The sequence below is a fragment of the Mytilus californianus genome, unplaced genomic scaffold, assembly GCF_021869535.1.
Source record: "Mytilus californianus isolate M0D057914Y unplaced genomic scaffold, xbMytCali1.0.p SCAF_7, whole genome shotgun sequence".
Classification (NCBI taxonomy): Eukaryota; Metazoa; Mollusca; class Bivalvia; order Mytilida; family Mytilidae; genus Mytilus; species Mytilus californianus.
Genome location: NW_026262723.1, coordinates 98,321,279 through 98,343,506, shown reverse-complemented (window position 1 = coordinate 98,343,506; position 22,228 = coordinate 98,321,279). Strand labels below are relative to the sequence as shown.

Here is a 22,228-nt window from a genome sequence, read left to right as displayed (position 1 = left end):
CCACTCGAATAAAAAACAGTTGGAATGCCGAATCAAATACGAAGTTTTAGAGCTTTTAAACACCGAAAAGTCCTAACCGTTTTAATAAGAATTACGTTTTTTTTTATCTATATTGTTATCATTGTGTCTCGTCTTTGTATGAATTAAGTTTTTAAACTTATAATAGTATGAAGATTCGTAATCATTTTTAAGGAAGAAATATTCTGCAATTGTTAAGTCTTTTAAATGGCAACAAAACAAAAGTATGGAGTATCCATTTCTCAACTCAGAAGATATTCAAAAGCTTGCAGATGCTACTCAGACTTTGTAAAACGTCATTGTTGTCTGAGCAAAAATATATGAGCCAGGGTTTTGTCAAAGAACGTCTCGTCCCTTTTTCCAAAAAGTTCATCGGAAGGTACCAAGACCAAATAAATATTCAGTGTCAACTTCTAAAATAACACATTATGGTCTTGAGTGATAAAATCTAGGTGCTGATGTTGTATATCATTTTATTTACGTTGCAATTTTCACTTTGTCTTTATATGACTCTTGTCATTGCTCGGTATTTGAGCATCCAAACTGGTTTGGTCGTTCCTGATGCTTGTGGGTCCACAGCTACGATTCGGACATATAAAGTTTTTATAGTGTAATTTTTATTTTTTATACCCTTGTATTTATATTTTACTTAAAGTGTGTATATGTCATTATGTTTTACTTTACTGTTCTGTGAACTATTTAAACGTTTATGTTGGCGTCATTGCTATATATAATTGTACGTTTGCCTGGATTTTTTTTAAAGTCAGTTGTTTCGTATATCTATGATGTTTGTTTACACAATTTTGACTGCTGAATCCGAATTATAATTTCGTTCACCAATTATGTCTTGCTCACACAATTTTGCCAATATAAGGAAACTATACACAATTGTCATACAAGTGGGAGGTTTAGCAAGCTATACAACTAGGTATAACCCTCCATTTTCTTCGGAAAGAGCATGAACCAAGTCAGGAATATGACAGTTGTTTTTCCATTCGTTCTTTTGGTTGATATAGTCGAGCGGTTTTTTTTCCAGGTTTTATGGAATTCCCCTTTTTGAATTTACCTAAAGAGTACGGGATTTTTTTTTTTAAATATGTTTTTGTATTGGTTATAAATGCGTTTTATTTTTAGATGTATAAATGTATTTGTCATACCAAGGCCGTTTAAATATTACACAATGGTATTAGTTTTGTTCATCTTTGAAGGCCGCACGGTGACTATACATAGTGTTTCAGTGGCTATCATACATACTACATTTCCATATTATTATATTGATAGGAAAATACAAGAATGATTGTTGCAACAATTATTTATTATAAAAAAGCAAAATGGTAATTTTGGTTATTATTGTTATTTGTGTAGGAAATTATTAATATGGAAAACTTAAAGATTTAAACCTGATTAGATGTTATAAATGAAACATTTTGTAATATTACATATGGTGAAGCATTCTCCTGTTTTCATTGGATATTACGATCACGTGTTTCAAATGTTATTTTATGTATCCGAAGCCTTGTTTCATTTTTTAAGTCTATTGACGCTATGTTTCTATTTATATGTATATTGACGGTCAATATGAAAAATCTTGCTAAATTTAGATTAATGACATCATGACGTCACACATAACAACCATGGAGGCGCAGCAGCAGATGAAAAGAAAATTTGCAAGTTTATCACAAGAATTTTTATGTTAAACGTAGACACTAAGAATACAAGAAAGCTAACGCAACAAGCTATGAAGTTGTTCAAAGAATATTGATATTTTCAATAACATGTTTAAATTCTTGCAAAATACAATTTAAAAATACAAGAAAGAACATTGAACGCCATTTTCCTAATACATTATTTACATATGTAATATATAAATTAAGGACTTTCACTCAGTCAATACGTTATATATGGACCTGTTAGATTATATTGACACTCGGACTTCGTTCTCTGTCATTATAATCTGAACAGGTCCATATATAACGTATTGACCTCCTCAAAAGTCCATAATTGATAAATATCACTCATCATCATAGATAAGCAAACTTAGATCTCATCTATACCTCAAATATTTTGAATTGTGCACTTTACAAAAGGTATCAAATTATGTCAGATAGTTTTTAGTTTAAATTCAACAACATTTACAATTACACAGCAGTATTTACCTTACTAATGTAATTTTGATGACAAACTCCTCTGTGTAATCCTCAGCTTTGACCAGTACTTCGAACAACAATGGTATTATTACATTCAGGAGAGTAATTGTCAGTGATGGCAAAAATTCTACAAGAAGTATCACTACACTCCCACTTGACGCTTCGGTAGCAAGGTACTGTTTATAGAATTTAAAAATAATTAAAACAAGTTTACTTAGTCATACCACTGTAGATTTGTTCATGTTAATTTTTCTCAATAAGTTACTTATTAAAATAAAAAAATAAAAAATCATTGCAATAAATCATTATTCAAAGATATTTTATTATAAAAAGTAGTTAGGAAATCATAAAAAAAATTTACATAAATATAAAAGACTGTTTTTCACATTGTTTTACTTACATCAGTTGCCCATTTGTTGACATAGTAGATCAAGTATCCTGCTCCACCAAGTATAGCCAGAATAAAGATGTTAACCAACACCCTGATTGTGTAGGTCTTACATTTCTGACCCGATGTCCATTCTGATCTGGTTAAAACGTACTTCTGATGAGCAAGGTTAGCCTAGTAATTATAAAATGAAAATTTGAATATCAAATATCAGTAGCATATCTAAGGTACGCCTTGAGTTTTGCCCCCAAACAATCGTACTTTTGATGCATATAATGTGCTTTATCTAATAACATGCTTCTTTTTGTAATTTTATTGGGGTGTAAAAGCGTAGACCGAAGTACCTTTTGTATTCCGTGCTTCATACTAACTATGTTTGCAAGATCAACAGTTTTAAAACAGTTTAAATAAAAAAAAAATTTTTTTCCAATTTTTATAATTTCATTTTTATAATATAACAATGAAATAACGAGTTAAATAAAGTTTTCTTTTATTTTTCCTGTTATTTTTTGTAAAGTTGTCATGGAGAGCACGTGTAGTCATAAATGTTGCGTTTATTGGAAAATAGAATACAGTTTTGGAAAGCCTTGTGAGTGCTGTCTGCCACTTGAAATTAAGGGATCTAATGAATCATCGATGTAATTTAATTATAAATCTATGTACCATCCGATAATATGTATCTGCTTGTGGAAATTTAGTTTTATTTGCATCATTAATCCCTTCAGTTCCTGCTACAACTTGTGTAAAATTATGAATAAGTTAAACTACATGAAAGAAGAAAATATACTGTATATATATATATATATATATATTAATTATTTTATAGTGCATTTTCATCTTTTCCGTTTTTTTAAATAATGTGACTTGTTTGGAATATTACAACAAACTTTTATATTTTCGTCTCAAATTTAGCCTAACAATATTAGAAAATTTTTGTTCTTCCCTCAGCGTGATTCGAATCCCTGCATCTGAGACATCGTGGCAACACCGCCGGCACTGTGTCCAGCGCCCTAGGCCACTCGACCAACTAGGATGATAATTTTACTTACCTTGATGGCCGTTATATCATGGTAAGTAACATTTTCATCCTTTACGACAGACAAAAAACAGCTGATCTGCAAGGTATACCATCTACTTGCCACTATACATCATGTACTGTGTTACAACCCTTGATAAAGCCGACGAGGAAGGGCATTACTCGACTAACGAAATCTATATTTTTATAGAGCCTAGTTGGTCGAGAGGTCTATGGCGCTTGACAAAGTGCAGGCGGTGTTGCCACGATGTCTCAGATGCAAGGGTTCGAATCCCGCTGAGGGAAGAACAAAACTTTGCTAACGCAAATTTGCAGATCTAACATTTTTGGACTTAATTTGAGACGAAGTATATATAAATTATGGTGTTATCCCTGTATAACCACTGTTTATCCGATGGAGAACGTCTGTCGTAAAGTTGTCACATATTTAGACGTATATATATATATATATAGGATATTATAAAGTATTCTTATATAATATAAAGTTTATGTTACACTATATTATCTTTTCAATGCTTTGTCCAATAGATTTTTCTTTTTATGTTTTGTCCGACTCTATCATATGAGCTGCGCCGGATAGAAATCGACATTATGCAAGTGCACGTATACGTGTACATGTATAAGACTTTGATTGATTTTTGAACATTCAAATACAAAATAAAAAAAAATAATTTTGATCTGTTTTGTAGGATTCTTATAACAACTCAATTTTCAAACAGTTATAGACTTTATACAACCGTACAACCGTAGAGATTTTTCAACCCGAATTAGGTTAACAGATTTATTGATATACATTTGCATAAGGTCGATTTCTATCCGACGCAGCTCATATGTCAATTATTGTATGCACTAGCAAGATATATGTTTACGCATAAATATTTAAAGAAATTCGTAATTATACTTTATTTTGCATATACAACTTTATCAGATCCTGTTATTGTGTTCATACTTGTCATTGTTAAAACATTTTATGATGTGATGAAGTTTCATCTTTGAGCAATTTAGGGACTATCTGAATATTGTTCTATTAAGATTAGGGTTCTTAAGGTGAAAACCTTTAAGGACAAAGAACAGCGTTTAAGGCTTGGTCTTTTCATGTTTTATTTTATACAATAATTTGCTTGAGAACATCCAAGCCTTATCCTTTTACCCCACTTTTAATTACAACGTACTAAGTAGCATATGACTGCTGGGTTTTGGTTTAACGTTACATTTTTCATAAATTTTCGTTTTTTCCAAGCTCTTTTGAAAGGTAAACCTATGAACCACTTGGAACACAATTGTTAAGGCGTCTTTCAGGAAAATGCAACATTACAACTACTTACAACAATATCCTTGTAAATACTGTTTTTCTTGCCATGACCGGTATTCTCGTCATCCAAAGCAAAATCCCATCCTCCAAATATCTTGTTACAATAGTCTACTTTATCATTCTGATTATTTTGATCTAAGTTTTCCTTAAAACTTTTAATTGTACTGAAAAAAGATTTAGATTGTTATTACTACTGAAATTGCAATCATTGTACAATGCAATAAACATTCATTTGTTGGTGTAACAGTTGTAAAATTCTATCAATTATTATCATGGCAAATTCCCCTACACAATTTCCTATCACGCTTGAGCTAAAATAATATTTGTATAAAGATATTGACAAATATAATGCCTACTCATGTTAAAAAGAGCATAGAGCATGGCATGAAAGAATTATTTTTTTCATTTTTTATAAGAATTAACAAATTACTGTCAAATATAAAAATAAGATGTGGTATGATTGCCAATGAAACAACTCTCCACCAGAGACCAAATCACATAGAAGTTTACAACTATAGGTCACCATACGGCCTTCAACAATGAGCAAAACCCATATCGCATAGTCAGTATAAAAGGCCCCGAAATAACAAATGTAAGACAATTCAAACGAGAAAACTAACGGCCTGATTTATGTACAAAACAATGAACAAAAAACAAATATGATATCATACAGCAACAAACGTGTAAAACATGTTTGTTTGCACAATTTAAAGTGCCAAAGTTACATGGCTTGTTGTGTTAAGCTATTTACAAGAAATCTATTCATAATGTGGCAATTTAGATGTTGACTATCAAAAAATTGAAATAGTAATTAAAGTTTAACTTCAAATTTTGAGACCAAATTTTATGAAAATCTACGACAATCTCCTTCTAGAATTTTTCTTCATGCGGTGATCTCCCGCTTTTGAAAGTTTAAAAATTGACAATTCTAATTTATTCACTTTCACTTAATTTGGTGGTTTAAGTGGTCAGGTGCACTGTCCAGCTCCAGTAGATATGGTGATTCATGTTCACCTTTTTATGTATTATTTTATTTTAACAACTTATTTTTTACAAGTTACTCTACAGTACATGTAGAAGCTGCAGCCATGTTATATGAGTTTATATTAATTAATTCATAATTACAAAAGTATACTTAAATAACTTACAATCTTGCCATTCTTACAAGACTGAAGAATAAAACACCAAGTACTGCCATAAAATAGGCAAATGGCATTAAATATTCGTTAGAAGATGTAATATTGATCTCTTTTGCAGGGTACCATCCATAAAAGAGAGCCGTGTTCTCCATCCATCCCTGCAAAACAATAAAGAAATAATTGTAACTATAGACACAGAGGAACCGGTATCACTCCTTTAGGTCATTGTGTAAATACATCTTTCAACAAGTACAATGCAAATATATATCTTTTGATAGTTACATTTTTTTTTATTGGGGCATATAGAATATTGATACAAGGAACAACGTATTATGTATAGTTATGATATTATCGAACACCTGAAATTAAATTCATTATATTTTAAAACCAACATGTAACAAATTTAAAATTTGTTGAATAGATATGAGCAATTTTCATTAAGTAACTTTAGGATGTATTTTACATAAGTATTCACTTGATAGTTGCTTTTTAACTGACAAAATGTAAATATGTATAGCAACTTTATGTTAAATAATTAATGTGATCTTGGAAAAACGTTTAGCTTGGGTTAACTCAGAACATAATCGAATATTCTCCGTAAAGACATCACATGTGAAGATATTGATTACATTAAAATAAATATTGACTTGGTTCTGATTAAACCAAATTGAATTTATTTATTTGTTCAAAAATAAAACGAGGACTTCTGTATGTTTCGCGTAACCAGCCCAATTAATAACCTTTACATATTCTCACACCGGTTATTCTGTTTTATTCATGACTAATACTATAAAAGGCTCTGTTGACGAGATATGTTTGGTCAGTTTATGTTACAGAGAGGCGAAAGATGCCAAAGGGGCATTTGAACTCATAAGTCTAAAATAACTGACAACGCCATGGCAAAAAAAAAGAAAAAGACCAAAACACAAACAACTTTTCACAAAACACAACATAGAAAACTAAAGACTGAGCAACTCGAAACCCACATAAATCCGGGGGTGATCTCTTAAAGTGTTATCCGAATGCGTGAATATCCATGTAGCCTTTACTATAACCAATTATTTTTGTTCTGTTCTTCAGGTTATTGCTTGTATTTTAGAAGCTCTCTAAACCAAGATTTTTTGCTATCATTTCTTCTCTATTAATTTTTTTGGGGGCATTTATTCTTTATCCCCCAATTATCATCCATTAATTCATTGTTTGTCATCATTCTCTACTCATTAAACCCGATTCAAACACATATGCATGTACAAAACAAACAAAATGCACAAATTATCCTAAGAAAGGTTAAAATTCTAATTACAGAAAATAACAGAAACACGATATCTTATACCTAACGTAACATTCTAAGAGGAAAAATTAATATGTGTTGCAATAAAGAGGCCAGTATGGTGACTCTCCACTTTGGTCATTCGCATGGTCAAAACCGGTGGTTGGTGTGATGTAGTTTAATTTGATATTCCGACTACACTCGAAAGATTTATCCCCACTTTGAAAACTTTCTTTATAGTAAAACTATTATTTAGTCCTACTCATTGCTGTTGATGACAGTTTTTTGATACAATATAAACACTATTTTGTAAGATTTTTCATTGAAGAAAATCTTGAACCAAATGACTTGAAAGATAAATATGTACCTTTTACTATCAACAGTACCAGAATTTATTTTGGTGTTCATGTGTAATGTCCTTCCTATTCAAATTTTAAATAGATAATCTGCATCAAAAGTTGTAAAATTATATCAGAATTTCGGATCCGAACCAACTTTAGGAATTTGAAATTCATCAAACGTCCAGAATATGAAATCTCAAAGAACAGACTTTTCGAAAATGACTCTACTTCACCTAATACTGTTTATAACGCAAAATCAGAAGATACCATTTCAACAATTTATTTCACGTCATTTGTGCAACAAAGTGTAGGTTGAAGATCCAAACATAGCAGCTAACAAAATAACACCAAAAACAGGACGCCAAAACCGACAAAAGAATCTGGAGCATAACCTTCCCACTGAACAATTTCTGATTTTTTTTCAAACAACAATATTAAAGATGACTTTAACTAGATTAAATACAATAGCTAACACGTTGATCCAGGGGTCTACCAGTAGTCGTTAAACAAAATAAAAAAAATACTGAAGTAAATTCGGTGCATCTGTGAAAATTATTTCTCTCTATAAATTTTATAAAATCTAATAATGGTAAAGCAATGAAGAGCAATAACTCCATATTACACCAAAGGGACACATTAAACCAATTACGATACAAATGTAGATCGGATGGATATCCTTAGAATTGAAAATGTTTTACCTCTAACGGCAGCGGAAAATTTCATAAGTATCGATCTCCAATTAATATCTCGCCAGTACGGAAGCACTCAGTAATCGATGGGTGTGAAGGATATAATTTAATTTTTTAAGTAGAAAATTCTTGTAAAACTTGAAAAGGGGTCCCCAGGGCATGTAAGTCGACACTTATTGTCTTAGTGTATTATCTACCATTGACATTTAAATTTTTGCACATGTATACCTTTTCTGAACCTATAGACGAATGAATTATTTACACCTAATTTACAATAACCTTAACAAATCTCACTACTAGCCTTGTTAATAGTCTGCTCGACTGTCTTCTCTACCACTTGATTGTCTATTATTGTCCTTTGTATCCCAATGAATTCTTTAGAAAACTATTTAGTAACGCTTCGAATACCAGATAATTAGTTGGCTTGGCCGTATAAACTCGTCAATGAGTTAATAAGTCATTGTTATGTATTAGATACAATACAAAGGTAACAAAGAAACAGGCCGGTAACAACCGTTGCCGGATAGTTTTTCTGCACGAGTAGTCAGGTCAAGGTCCGAGGCGATAGCCGAGGACCTTGACCTGACTACAAGTGCAGACAAACTATACGGCAGGTTGTTTCCGGCCTGTTTTTTGTTACCTTTGTTTTGTATCTGACTTGTACGACGTTTCAAGAAGGAAGAAGTACATTTTGCATTTAGAAGAGGTAGCAAAACTAAAGATATTAGAAACTTAAATGGCCATATACCAGTTAATGTAAGTTACAGTTTAAACTCAATTTTTTTCTCACTTCCCTTCAGCCGAGATTTTTTTCTCAAAAATTCAAGAATCTAATAACTTTATAAAAAGAACCATTTCAAGTTAAAGGTGAATGTTATACACATTTGAGACTTTTTGAAATGCAACTTCGCAAGTAAGTAATGTATAAAAAAGATTTCAGAGGTAAGCAAGCTACCATTTGATTTTATTAGGGGGGGGGGGGTTAAAATAAATTTAAAATAAACAGGCTTCATCCTTTTTTTGTTGAAAAATGCAGGATGTGCCATGTCCATGTCTTGTTATTATAATATATATATATAGGCATATGTTTTGGATTAAAAAAAAAAATGTTCATGCTTATAGGTTTTTATATGTCTCTGATAGTGTTGATCACTATATGATCCAATCAGAGCTTACCGTCCAAAATTGATGACATAAGTTGAATGATTTTCTTTACGATTTGCTGCATATTTGAACATGTATTACACGGACACTTTTTATTTATAGGATCAATCGTGCATTGGTGAGTTGATAGGGATTTTATCTTTTGATTAGATTTGATTTTTATATATATATAATTCCTGTCTTTTTATTGAAATATAAACGTTGGTACCAGCATTTCTTTCAGCATTGTCCAGAATACTATTCATGTCCATATATTGAAAAAAAAAAATACATTTACGGACCGACCATTTAGCTTCAAAAGGGGGTGTGTTCTTTTCTGAGTAAGAAAATTATTTAGTTTATCAACGCTATCGCCCAAATATTTTTTTTTTTTTCGAAATCAGCACTATTATATACAGTATTCGGAAAATCAGGAGCCAGAACATTATTTTCAGTGTCATCTGCTTGACCATTATATATTTTTTCTCATAAAATTGGGGATCAAAATGTGTTTTTTTAGGAAAAAACCATAACCGGCCTTTTGAAGTTAAATGGTCAACCCCTTAGTGTACTAATATGAATAGTTACTGGAATTGTTTGAAAAAAAATATAGTTATTGATGCTAACGTAAATATTTTTAATTAAAAAGACAGGAAATATGTCGGTGAAACAAAAAGTTCAAATCTAATTGAAATTTAAAGTGCCCATGAACTCACTGATCATGCACGAGTGATTCTATTCATAAAAAGTGTCCGTGTAACAACTAAAAAGTGTCCGTGTATCATCTAAAAAGTGTCCGTGTAACACCCGTTAATGTACTGTTTTTCTATAGCTCTGCTGGGGGCAAAGTCGTACAAATTATAAATAGCCTCTGACTAAATTTTATTTTATCTAACTGGTTGGGGCATAGTAGTATTCACCGTATGTCAGATTTATAAAAAAGCAATCATATGAAGTTCCTTTTCCCTATTATACTTTCAATAGATCTCTGTACCATCGCCCTCCCCCTAAAAAATTTTACATTTCACAAAAGAATCACATGTACAAATTTAATTGAAATTGATTATAAGGATATGTATAATATACTAAGTATAGCAAGTCCTTTTACAAATAACCACATCCACGAAATATAGAAATAGACTTCGATGCTGTAACTTCTTCTAGACCGTTACATATAGCCATCTCAGTCAATTCACGTGCGTAATTCATATGACTATGCACATAGTCTCATTACTTTAAAACATACTTCACATGTATTGAAGTCTGTGTGATATGTAGAGGTTGATATGATAAATCTTTATGACGGTGTCCCAAAAATAAATATAAGGGTATTTTCGGCGAATCTACTGTGGTGAAAGCCACAATTATTCATGACAACAGTGTCCCCGGGACGTAAGCAATATTTTCCAAATCAATCTAGATCATGTAAAGCATTAGAAAAAAGTCAACGAGATGAAATACATTTGAAGGTCCACCTAAAATATTGAAATATTCAATTCCAAATGGCCCATGCATGAAGGAGGTTTTCCGTGGGGGTGGCATTGGAAGCATATTTGTGTACCTCTATAGCTTTTTCCCCTACTAGATGAAAACTCCATATCGATAAAAAGAATATGTTCGTCCATTATGAACGTCTGTATACTAGTATCTTTATGCCAAGGTCATATAGAAAATAATGTAAAATTACCATTATATAGTTTATTATCTACCAGTACACGTCCGTCATTCGCCATTGTCGTCCTTTTTTATAAAGTGCACTTAATGTAGTATCTTTCATGGATCAGAATAAATTTTGTTCTTTCGATTATGGTATATTTATATATTTCAATTTGTTGCATTGTTTCTTTGAAAGACATATATAAAATAAGGAGAAGTGGTATGATTGCCAATGAGAAAACTAAGGGGACAACCAGTTTCTATTTTTAGGGGAAGGTGGATTTTTTTCTGAGGGAAATTAATGTTCAACTTTGTACGGTTTTGACGTGCAAACATTACTTTTTACTTTTGTACACCTTTATTTACTGCATTGTGTTGGGTAAAATATGCATTTTTATTTTGTTTGGGCGAGGTTATTTATTTTTAAATCCTAACCAGGCCAGACTATTTAATTTCACAATTCTGCACCCCTCCTCAGAATATCAAGTGGTCGTCCCCTAACACACAGAGTCGAAATAAAGGTGATTACAGCAACTATAGGTAATCGGCCTTCAACATTATTAGCAAACCCGATACCCTGTAGTCAGTTATAAAAGGCCCCGACATGACAAAATGTGAAACAATTTAAACGAAAAAAATCAATCCGAAACAAACATGCCTTTCAGAGTTACATGTGATCCATTAGCAAACAAGATAAGGCAACAAAGATTAATCAAGTAATTGATGAGCTTTATACACCAAACAAACTAATTTCCCGGTATTCGAAGCGTTACTAAATAGTTTTCTAAAAAATTCATTGGGATACAAAGGACAATAATAGACAATCAAGTAGTAGAGAAGACAGTCGAGCAGACTATTAACAAGGCTAGTAGTGAGATTTGTCAAGGTTATTGTAAATTGGGTGTAATTGTTCTTATATAGACCTGGTATTAGAACGATGACGACCATTTCTCGATGAGTAATCGTCGATTAATCATAAACCAGTATAAAATAAAACTTACAGTTCCTTGAATGAAATCCTGGATAACACTAGCTCCACTTGTTGAATGATTTAAGCTGTTATCATAGTTTGTCGAACATTGGTCGGTATTAGTAGTAGAAACACCAGATACACTGGTACCTGTTACATCAGTAGTGTAAGTACTTTCTTTGTCGAATACAACTGGAGGAAACACCACAAACCAAAACATTATCAAAAACAAGTAAATGTTCAAAAAGAACATCCATTTCAAAAACACAAAGTATGACAGCACTCCTGTTCCTTGGTGACCTGAAAAAACAATACATTTATATTTAGTGTTGGGTTTTGTCTTCAAAGTAACCCATGTGCACGATGTATGTTTTATCTTAAGAAAATATTGGCTCGGTTACAGTGCACGGAAATTGGTTAAGAACGTTTATATTTAACTTTCAGGAGAAAAAAAGAAAAGAAACAAGAATATGTGTCCATAGACATCGCACTATCAAATTTCAATGTTCATTTAGTCTGAGAAATAAAAACCACCCTTAATTTGACATTCTTTTTAAAAGCTTACATTATAATGAACATGAGTTCTACGTTTCAAGTTGATGTGATCAACTTCATTAACAAATTCTCCCCCGAAACAGGACGGCGCAGCGGACGGATGGACGCAAAAATTGGAAACATACAACCGTTTATTTTAACATTCAAACAGTTTTAAATTAAATACAATCTAGTCAAATAATGTTATTGATAAACAACATCTAGGTCATTTATTAGACCTTTAAATTTACACAATAAACATATATTTTATATAGTAGTTCGTGTCATGAAAATCTGTTCAATAATGGTAATATTGTGGTAATAAAATTCCCCCACAGATTGCATTTTGATATGGGGAAAAGTTTAAATCTACCAGTCGATGCGTGATACGTATTGGGTGTAGTTTTCTTTGTTTTCTTTTAAAAATCTTTAAAAAAAAAGTTTCATATTTTATTTTGATCGCATGAGTGATCGAATTGACTCAGTTCTAAGTAACAGCTAGTAAATACAAATATTATATACTGAATATAAGTGTTCAAATACCTAGTCACGATCTGCAATATATCGCGTGTTTTTATCAGTCAAGAATAAGGACAGAATGATTTAAACAAATTTACATTTTCTTCAAGTATACTCTCTTAATACAATTTCTTCTCTCTTTTTTTTTTGTTTAGCCGCTATGAATCAATGAACGTTATATTTCATTTTGAGAAAAATTAAAATTGATCACGAAAAGAATATTTTAACATGAAGGCTCGAGAATGTTGACGTCTTTTTCAGAAAAAAATAAAGGAGTGTAGTAGTGGTGTCAATGCGATCCAATGTGTCAAAAAGCCATAAATGAAATAACAGTATAACTTCGTTTTTTCCAAAAACCAAATGAATCACCACCACCAACCCCTAGTTATAGGGGTATTCTAGTCATTGTTAGTTCCAGTGTATAACTTACACTACGGGCACTACATGTACCAAAAATGTTTTCAAATAATACACGGTGTTACTGTTATCGGTATTTCAAGACACTGAGTTAGTGCTCACTTCCATCTTTTGTTGATATCTTTACAATGGTAATTGTATGTCCAACAACACTGAGAGCACGTCGTGGTATCATGAGGGAAAGGATATTCCAACCCCTCGAGAGCAGCAAGCACCTTGCCATATTTTAAGGCTCGTAAAGATAATGCCTTAGTTGATATCATTGTTAGTTGTTAACATTGGCGTACCAATTCATAAGCCTGGTATCTTTGATGAGGTTTTACAACGGGCGCCTGGCGTAGCAAATTACAAGCCATGTAACTTTGATGAGATTTTGCATGAGATTGTGATTGTTTATCTCATTCTGGGAGTCTTTTTTGAAAATTTGGAACTCAATTGTATAGCTTATGCAGGACCAATAATCAAATGACCAAATGATGTCTTATTTACGAACGGTATAGGTGGAATGTTTTCTAAGCGAATCGTGATACTAGTAGTCACTATAATTGCTTACATTCACTTCATTTAAACTTTGGTGGATAGTTATCTCATTGGCAATCATACCACATCCTTATTATTATATTAGATCGTAATGAGGCAGAAGTAAGTGAATCCCGATAGTCATTCGATCTTAATGAGACGGAAGTAGCCACTTCTAAAGTACCGAAACAGCTGTACTGAAAGGAAAATCAAATTGTACAGAATCTAAAGCAAAAAACACGATTTTTTCAAAGGTCACAGAATTAAGATTTTGATGAGTTTGAATGTTAAAAATACACACCAGTATCTTGTAGAAAAGGCGAGTTAACAAAATTGGCACATACCATAGGGGCACTAAGAATCCTATGTCGAAGGACTGACAACCCATTTATACAATATACAAAGAACTAAAGACTGATCAACACGAACCCCAACGCAAGATTATAATAGAACTCAGGTACTCCGGAAGGGTAAGCAGTTCTTGTTCTACAATTAGCAACTGTCGTGTAACTCGTAACAAGTATCATCAACTCTAAAGTCGCGTTTGTTGATAAACGAAGAAGGTCTAACTGGATTGTAGCTATATTACCTTCTATTCTCTTGAACCACGATCTCCATAGTTCTAGTTTATACCCAGTTTCCTTTAAACTTATTTTAAATTTTCTCCAGTTCTGAAAACAAATTAAATGATAGACAAAAAGCATAAAATAAATTTCGAGTTTTCCATTAGAAAGGTTATTCCGTGTCTTTTAAATAATAAATAAATAAAAGTCCAGTCCTGGTAATTATAAATACAGAAAAAAATGAAGCAAATGCATACCATGTAAAATATTTTCGGAAACAAAACTTAAAGACCGAAATCAAATCTCAAAAATTCAAATTGACGACTTTTAATTGATTTATGACGTAACAAGAAAGAGTATTTAATGTAACCACAGTAATAACCACCTCATATGAATTTTTCAATTTTGGAACTATCTTGGAATTGTATTACCTTTTATCTGTTATTTTCTATCCATATGAATTTTTCATTTAGGAAAATTATGCATCTTGCAAAGAAATATCTTTTCAATAATTATTAATAATATTTACTCACAGAAAGACAATGACTAAAGCTATATACCATACTAATTGCAGGTGATTGTGTATTCTATAGTTAAATAGTGACATAGATGAACAGTTTATAAGGAGAACGTGTGTTGATAACCTAAAATACCATTATAAATAACACATAATTTACCGTATTTCTCACGTGCTGTGATAATACAATTAAAACCATATCATAATGGTTTTTTTTATCATTATAAACACTTGAATAAGATAAACAACATTATATACAGTTTTCATTTTGTACGATATGTAAATTCGAGATATAAGTACTGCGCTAAAAATTTAGAAAACACACGAAACAAAAAGGGCAAAAACACTGAACTGTTTCCACGATAGTGATCATCATATGTGAATACTGACATGACTATTTTCAATATTTTGATGTCAATGTTTATTTGGTAATTTTTTTCATAACATCTTGTATCTGTTTGCCATCAATCTTTTTCCCTACCTGTTTCTGGTGATATTTCCATGCATCACACCCTTTCACTGGTTTTACAGGCTTCTCAAACAGTTTGTTTCTATAAAATAGATATTAAAATGTTAGTTTTCATTTAAAAAAGATACAGAATCGTAATTTAATATGAAAGGGAAAACAATCTCGGGAAGGAAGTGAGACAAGCACGTTGCTGGTATAAATGTTTGTGAAATGCACAGACTTTAAGGACAATCGAAATCACTTGACTTTGCTTCTATATGAAAAGGTTTTAGCTGTCGTCTGCAGCACGCATCAAGCATGATGCAGTTTTTATTACGACCATGGCCCTGCATTCATAAGTTGGTCCAAACGTTGTGGTTTGAATTTTTAAATAGCCAGATAATTCTGTCAGGCATTGACCGAAAGGAGTATTATCTTAGGTCCTACAATTTTTACTATCTCTATTTTATTGGTCTCGTTTATATGTTTGTGGATGGGGACTTTCTTGAGTATCGTGTTGTTTGATCATTGATAATTTCTTTCCGTGTATAAAACTCCATTCTAATACAACATTGCTGTACATTCATTTTAGTTGGATAACGCCACAAAATTAAGGGCGTCAATTCCACAATTGATGGACTGAACTCATGTGCGAAAGTGCATGTGTGTGGTTGATTTTAAATAGTATGATTGAGCGGTGTTCCCTGTCAGTTCCATAATGATTGAGATGAAACAAAGAGTAATGTTGTATGTGAAGATTTCGACCGATCACTTATTGATGCCTTCAAATTTTTAATACAGATACTGTTTCTCCTAATTAGGATGGTCGAACTTTATATTTACAGGGTTTGAATAATCTTAATTTCTTTTGAGTGATTTAGATGTAATGGTATAACGATTGCCTATTTTGACAGTTTGTAATTTTCAGTCCTACATTACTTGCATAGAGAATCCCGCTTAACAGTGATTAATACCATTTCAGCTAGTGGTTCTGCTTTCAATGGCAACCAAAATGACAAAAAATCATTCACAATTTTCGGCAATTTTTCGGTTTTGTGAATTATAAGACATTTAAAGTTTGTGTTACTAGTACTGCCATGTTTTGGCATTAGCCACGATACAATTATGTTGCTTAAAACAGGAAACAGAGCAACAGTTAGAACCTAGAACACTTAAAGATTGGGTTACATAAAGATAAATATAATATAGGTAAATAAAATATTGCGTTTTGTATATCTATTTAGATTTTTTAATACGTCATAGAAACAGTAAAAATTGCCTGAAATTCACAGCACTATCAATAACTGCATTTATCGACAGACCTTTATAGAAAAATTGAAGAAGTTGACGAGAAAAACGATAATGGAATAAATATACTGTTTGTCTTAAACGGAAATTTAAAGAAACTTGGCGGTCCAAAATCGATGGAATCGTTTGAAAGGCATCTCGAATTTCTAACCAACACTTTTGTTCAGGTAAATAAGAGCTAAATACAAAACGTTTTCGTAGCAATTATACAGATGATTATTAATTTTCCACTCAAGCTCGATTCTTACACTCTTTTGAATCCATAATATACACGTATCATTAAAGTAAAATTAAAGTCTCAATTTACCATAAAATATATGAAATAAATAAACACTTCTTTGCCCCGGTGGAATGAAAGATTACTATGCCGTCTTGTTTAGGTGATTTTTTTTATCTCTATTCACAGGACAAGGATGAAAGAAGAACACATTTGAGATAGCATGACAGATAAAGGGAGGAAAATTTATGTTTAGTAATGACTTATACACAACTACATAAATATTTCAAAAAAGGACAAACAAGATGGAAATGGTTGAATGATTTCTGTCCTTATAAATATAAAAATAAGGAGATGTGGTATGATTGCCTATGAGACAACTATCCACCAAAGTTCAAATGAAGTGGACTTGCAAATTTGCTTTACGCTGCTTATATTAAACATGAAATTAATCAAATCTATGAGAATCTTCTTGTACCGTATTATATAGATTTTATCTACTACTGAAATTTCTACATTTTCATTATCTTTTAAAGCAAGTGAACCAATCAAATGTATGGATATCTAAAATAGCTTGAAATTTACTGAGGTGACGGAAAAGCTGTATCCGTTGTCTCATGAAGAAGGGACAAACATAATTTTCGTGGAAATCATCCTCCATTGCATCGCCACTAACACTTGGACCTGTCAGATAAGTTTGACTGAGACAGGTGATCTTTGAGATTAATAGCTTAATTACGAAGCTGTCAGTGCATTATATTGATGTCAATAGATGCAACCAAAAACTGAGCATATGAATTGGCACATCATCATTTAGCTGCAATGAAATGTTTGGAATGTGCTGGAATCTTGGTCTAAACTATTCCACAAGTTCAGTGTAATTGGGAAGAAACTTTTTTTGTTTAAGTGCAAAATTAAAAAATCTGGAATGCCTAAGGGCATAATTAACATCAAAGTTAATGCTAGGTTTAATATGTAATGCAAAGTTTCTGTTTTTGCGCTTGTTTTGTTAGAATCCTATTTATTGTTTTGACGTGTGCCTTTTCGCAGACCAGTTATTATCCTTGCAGCTTCATACTGAACTGATTCTATCAAAAATTATTCTAACTATTGTTTTGCTACTGTTATCCCACACCACACTACAACATCGGCTTTTACTTGCAACGAGTAACACGACAATATAACTATTGGAGTAGGACCGGTTTACCCTTTCGGACTACCTGAGTTCACCACGGGTTGTTATCGGGACTCGTATTGATCAAGTTTTCTGTGTAGTGCTTTGTGGATTGTTGTTTGCTTTTTCATCGTTTTTATCTTCGGTCGTGGTGTTTTACTTTTGTATTGGATTTGTGGTTTTTGGATTGTCCCCTTGGATTCATCACCCCGTTTTTTTTTTCTTTTTCTCCAAACCTTCTCATCCAACACCCTTCAATTGTTATGTTAAAACTCTCGCCCTCTTGGAAAAGCAACTTATCGTCGGAAATGGTAATACGAAATGAACTATTTAAGTTTGATATTTCGCCGGTTAAAGTTAATGTTTGCGATTTTACTAAAAGGCTTATACAAAAGCTTTTTTTTTTCTTAAAATGTTTTAATATTTTTCATAAACTGGTTACTAGCTAAATAATTTCATCATAAAAATACCTTTCCAGGAAAAGTAATCGGATACATTTTTGAATCATCAGTGCATAATACAATAAACCAGTTATGTGTAAATTGTAAATGTAATGTGCTTATACTGTATAGAAATTATGCAAGTTGGGATTTAAGTATAAAAACCGCTGTTATCTGTATTATAAAACACTATTTTGTCAATTATGTCATAGTTGAAAGGTGTAATCCAGATTAAACATATTGAAACGTGTTGGTATCTGATATAAACGGATGAAAATAGATAGAAAAAAAGACGACAAAAAATATTGAAACAGTTAACCGTTACGTACAAGATCTTACAAAATGTATCCGGTAGATTAATTCGCTTTGAACTGAGCTAGTCATTATATATGTCGTCAACAATATATTTCTGCGTTCAATGTAACTTGAGTACACCTCGGATTTTTTGTGAGATTGCTGTTGTTCCAGTCAAGCTTTCCACGTATTTCATGAAAAATCGTTGTTCTTGTAGTTTGAAATTTAACGTCAGGAAGGCAAATAAATACAAAGAATCATATAAAAACGACCACACTAAATAAACCAGAACCGTTTACAGTCGCCTTTGTCTGAGACTGTTGAAATCTTAATTCTTTAATAGAAAATAATACATGCGTGTTCATTGGCGAACAGTTAACCAAAATGGACTCTTTAAACTTTTTCTTTCTAAATAAAATATAATACAAATGGCAGATAATGACAAAAAAAACTTTTTTACGAACACTGTATTCATAGATTTTGGAAATGTCTAATGATATTTAGGCTTGGAACAAAACACGTTCTGAATGTTGTCATCATATAGAGCAGAGACATATGTCTCTGTATAGAGCAATCAAAAATTTAGATCAATTCAAAGCATTTTAAGGTAGAACAATAATAAATTGCAATCAAACGACAGAAATAGGTCCCTTTATTTCGGTATACACAGATAAAGTTTAGCATGCATGGGATTATGAGAATTGGAAAGTATTCATAATAAAAACTTAAATTATCATTATTATTGTTATCGTCATTATATTACAGTTGTTATAACCTTAAAATACATGTAACAATCGTGTTTATGTTGACTTTTAGAAACATTTTATGTAAATCCTTCGTGTCAACTTACTTTAATCGTATTGAAAGAGGCGGTATCCTAATTCCATGTATTTCTGATCTATTCAACATCAAATGTCCAGCTTTAGATACGTGTAATTTGTCGTATTTTCTTCGTCGTATAAGTTTTGTTAATTCATTCGACGAAGATGACGGAATTTTGCCATTTTTCTCAATGTCAATTTGTATACCACTTGAAGATTTTGCCGATTTAACATCGCTATCATAACGGGTATGTCCATTCTGAATTGGTGATACACGATTCCTTGTAGCACCTTTTGGTGACCACATTTTGTTTATATCAAGACAAGTGAAATATTAAAACTCCACGCACAGACTGTTTAATCGGCAATTCTACCTGTCACCCTGAATAGTTCACCGTTTTATAATCAAATGAATGCGTTATAAATAAAGACAATTAGTCCATACGATTGAATGGTCTGTCGATTTGCAACAATGAAGTTTAATTTAATTTGCTGATTTAAAACCACTATTTACTATAAAAACAAACAGTAACATTTAATTTGATCGCACTATATACCAAAATCACGTATTTATAAAACAAACTAACAGTTCTTTAATTCTACTTTTTGCCAAATCACGTATTCCCCCTTGCAGATTTAAAATAAATATAAAATGCACAATATTTCGTGTACATTTTAAATCTTCTGGGTCATTTGATACCGTAGTTAATATTTAAGAGTATGCGCATTAAAAAAATAAATGCCATAGTATCCTCTTCTTAATGTCAATAATACTTCCGACACAGAAACGAATGATTGATAATTTACAATTAAAGCTTGTATATAAAAACGCATGAAAGATTTATCAACCAAACTGGAGAAGACTTTACAAAGTTGTAAAACTTATGTCTCATTCATTCGTTTGTTTAGTTTCTGAACAATAAAATATTTTTAAACTAACCAAACGTTTTGTCAGAAAACAAAGAACAGCAAGTAGGTATAACAATAAGATGTTTCATATCTTACAAAGAAAGACGGATGAATGGTTGTTCACAGACAATTCCAAAAGTTCGTGTTCTACAAAGAAGGACGAATGAATGGTTGGTCACAGACATTTTCAAAAGTTTAATTTTTAAATAAAATTGGTGAGAAGAATTACTCTTCAAATTGTGTTATAAACCACTTTGTTTCAAATCAACAGAACAACTTCAATGGTATCGACTTGAAGTCAGAATTTATGTGTCCTGTCTTCTTAGTCTTCATTTGGACTATTATTACCTTTTGAAAAAAGTAAACCCTTTAAATGTCCGACTCGCTGTGTCAGCCTTATACAAAGCAAGGTTGTCATATGTCATTAACATGTAATTTTCTGAATATGTATATGCCGCTGGACGTAAGCTCCATATCTAGCAATCAATCAAATGGAGTCTTTTATATTTTTTTTAATTATGATTATATACACCGACAACATACTATTAATTGATAACTTGATGCTTGCTTGCCATTCAGCGACATATACAATGTGGATTTTCAAGTTGTGAAAAAATTGAAGTAAAACGCCGAATAAATTAAATTAGTACTGATTTACCAATCATAGATCTCATCTGTATAAAGAATTCTAAACATAGAGGCAATTAGGCCGTTCCCAACTTAAACTTATATTTGTTCCGCCTAACAGAAGTTCTACTGGCAACTTTATTATAAACAACTCAATAAAATCTGTTCCTGTTGGAACAAACATTCTATAATCGATTTTCCGTAAGGAAAAAATACTGTAATATTTGTTCCAGAGGAAACAATATTACAGAATATTTCTTCCATATGAAGGAACTTCATGATTTAATGACGCCCCGTCCCCAATCCCCACCAAGCCCGTAATAAGAAGAAATTGTTTGAAAGATACTTCTTAAATTGAATGACTCCAATTTTTGAAATGTATTTATTAGAAATAAGTTTTGACATGTAAGAAATGCTCGAAACGGGTTTTATATAAGGTAACATGGGCCGGAGTATTCCACCATCTTGATCAGAACATTTTTACTGAATTTAACAGGTAAGACTTTTCATTAAAATTCAATCATTTATTATAATATAAAAAATCTTTGATAAATTTAAATACTCAATACTGATTTTATAGGGATATGTAACAAGTTGAACTATAAATTACCTCCTTTGTTAATTAGCAAGAAAAAAAGGTACAATGTTTCTTTTCTATTTTCTGATCTTATTTATTTAGAGCTAATAATATGCAAAGTGGAATGACCATAAATGTTCAAATCCCCAAGCCGGTTACTGATAGGGATTTTACTGTACAAGATATCAGAAAATATGACTCTGTGGCCCCATGCTTTCTTAAAATTTGTATGATA

At 31.7% G+C, this 22,228-nt stretch overlaps 1 protein-coding gene across 6 annotated transcripts in view; it reads right to left on the bottom strand.

The window, feature by feature from the left end:
* LOC127710079 (transmembrane channel-like protein 7) overlaps positions 1-22,228 on the bottom strand; it is a 71,643-nt gene that overhangs the window by 17,709 nt on the left and 31,706 nt on the right. For 2 of the 6 annotated variants that reach the window (XM_052215818.1, XM_052215821.1), the window contains exons 3-9: positions 15,660-15,729; positions 14,688-14,769; positions 12,141-12,409; positions 6,050-6,198; positions 4,915-5,065; positions 2,566-2,727; positions 2,175-2,341 (exon numbers count right to left, since the gene is read on the bottom strand). In XM_052215818.1, coding sequence (XP_052071778.1) covers positions 2,175-2,341; positions 2,566-2,727; positions 4,915-5,065; positions 6,050-6,198; positions 12,141-12,409; positions 14,688-14,769; positions 15,660-15,729 — 1,050 coding nt within the window. Of the gene's footprint in view, positions 1-2,174; positions 2,342-2,565; positions 2,728-4,914; positions 5,066-6,049; positions 6,199-12,140; positions 12,410-14,687; positions 14,770-15,659; positions 15,730-19,909; positions 20,538-22,228 lie in introns of those variants that run through there. The other 4 variants (XM_052215822.1, XM_052215823.1, XM_052215817.1 and 1 more) reach the window with 4 other exon arrangements.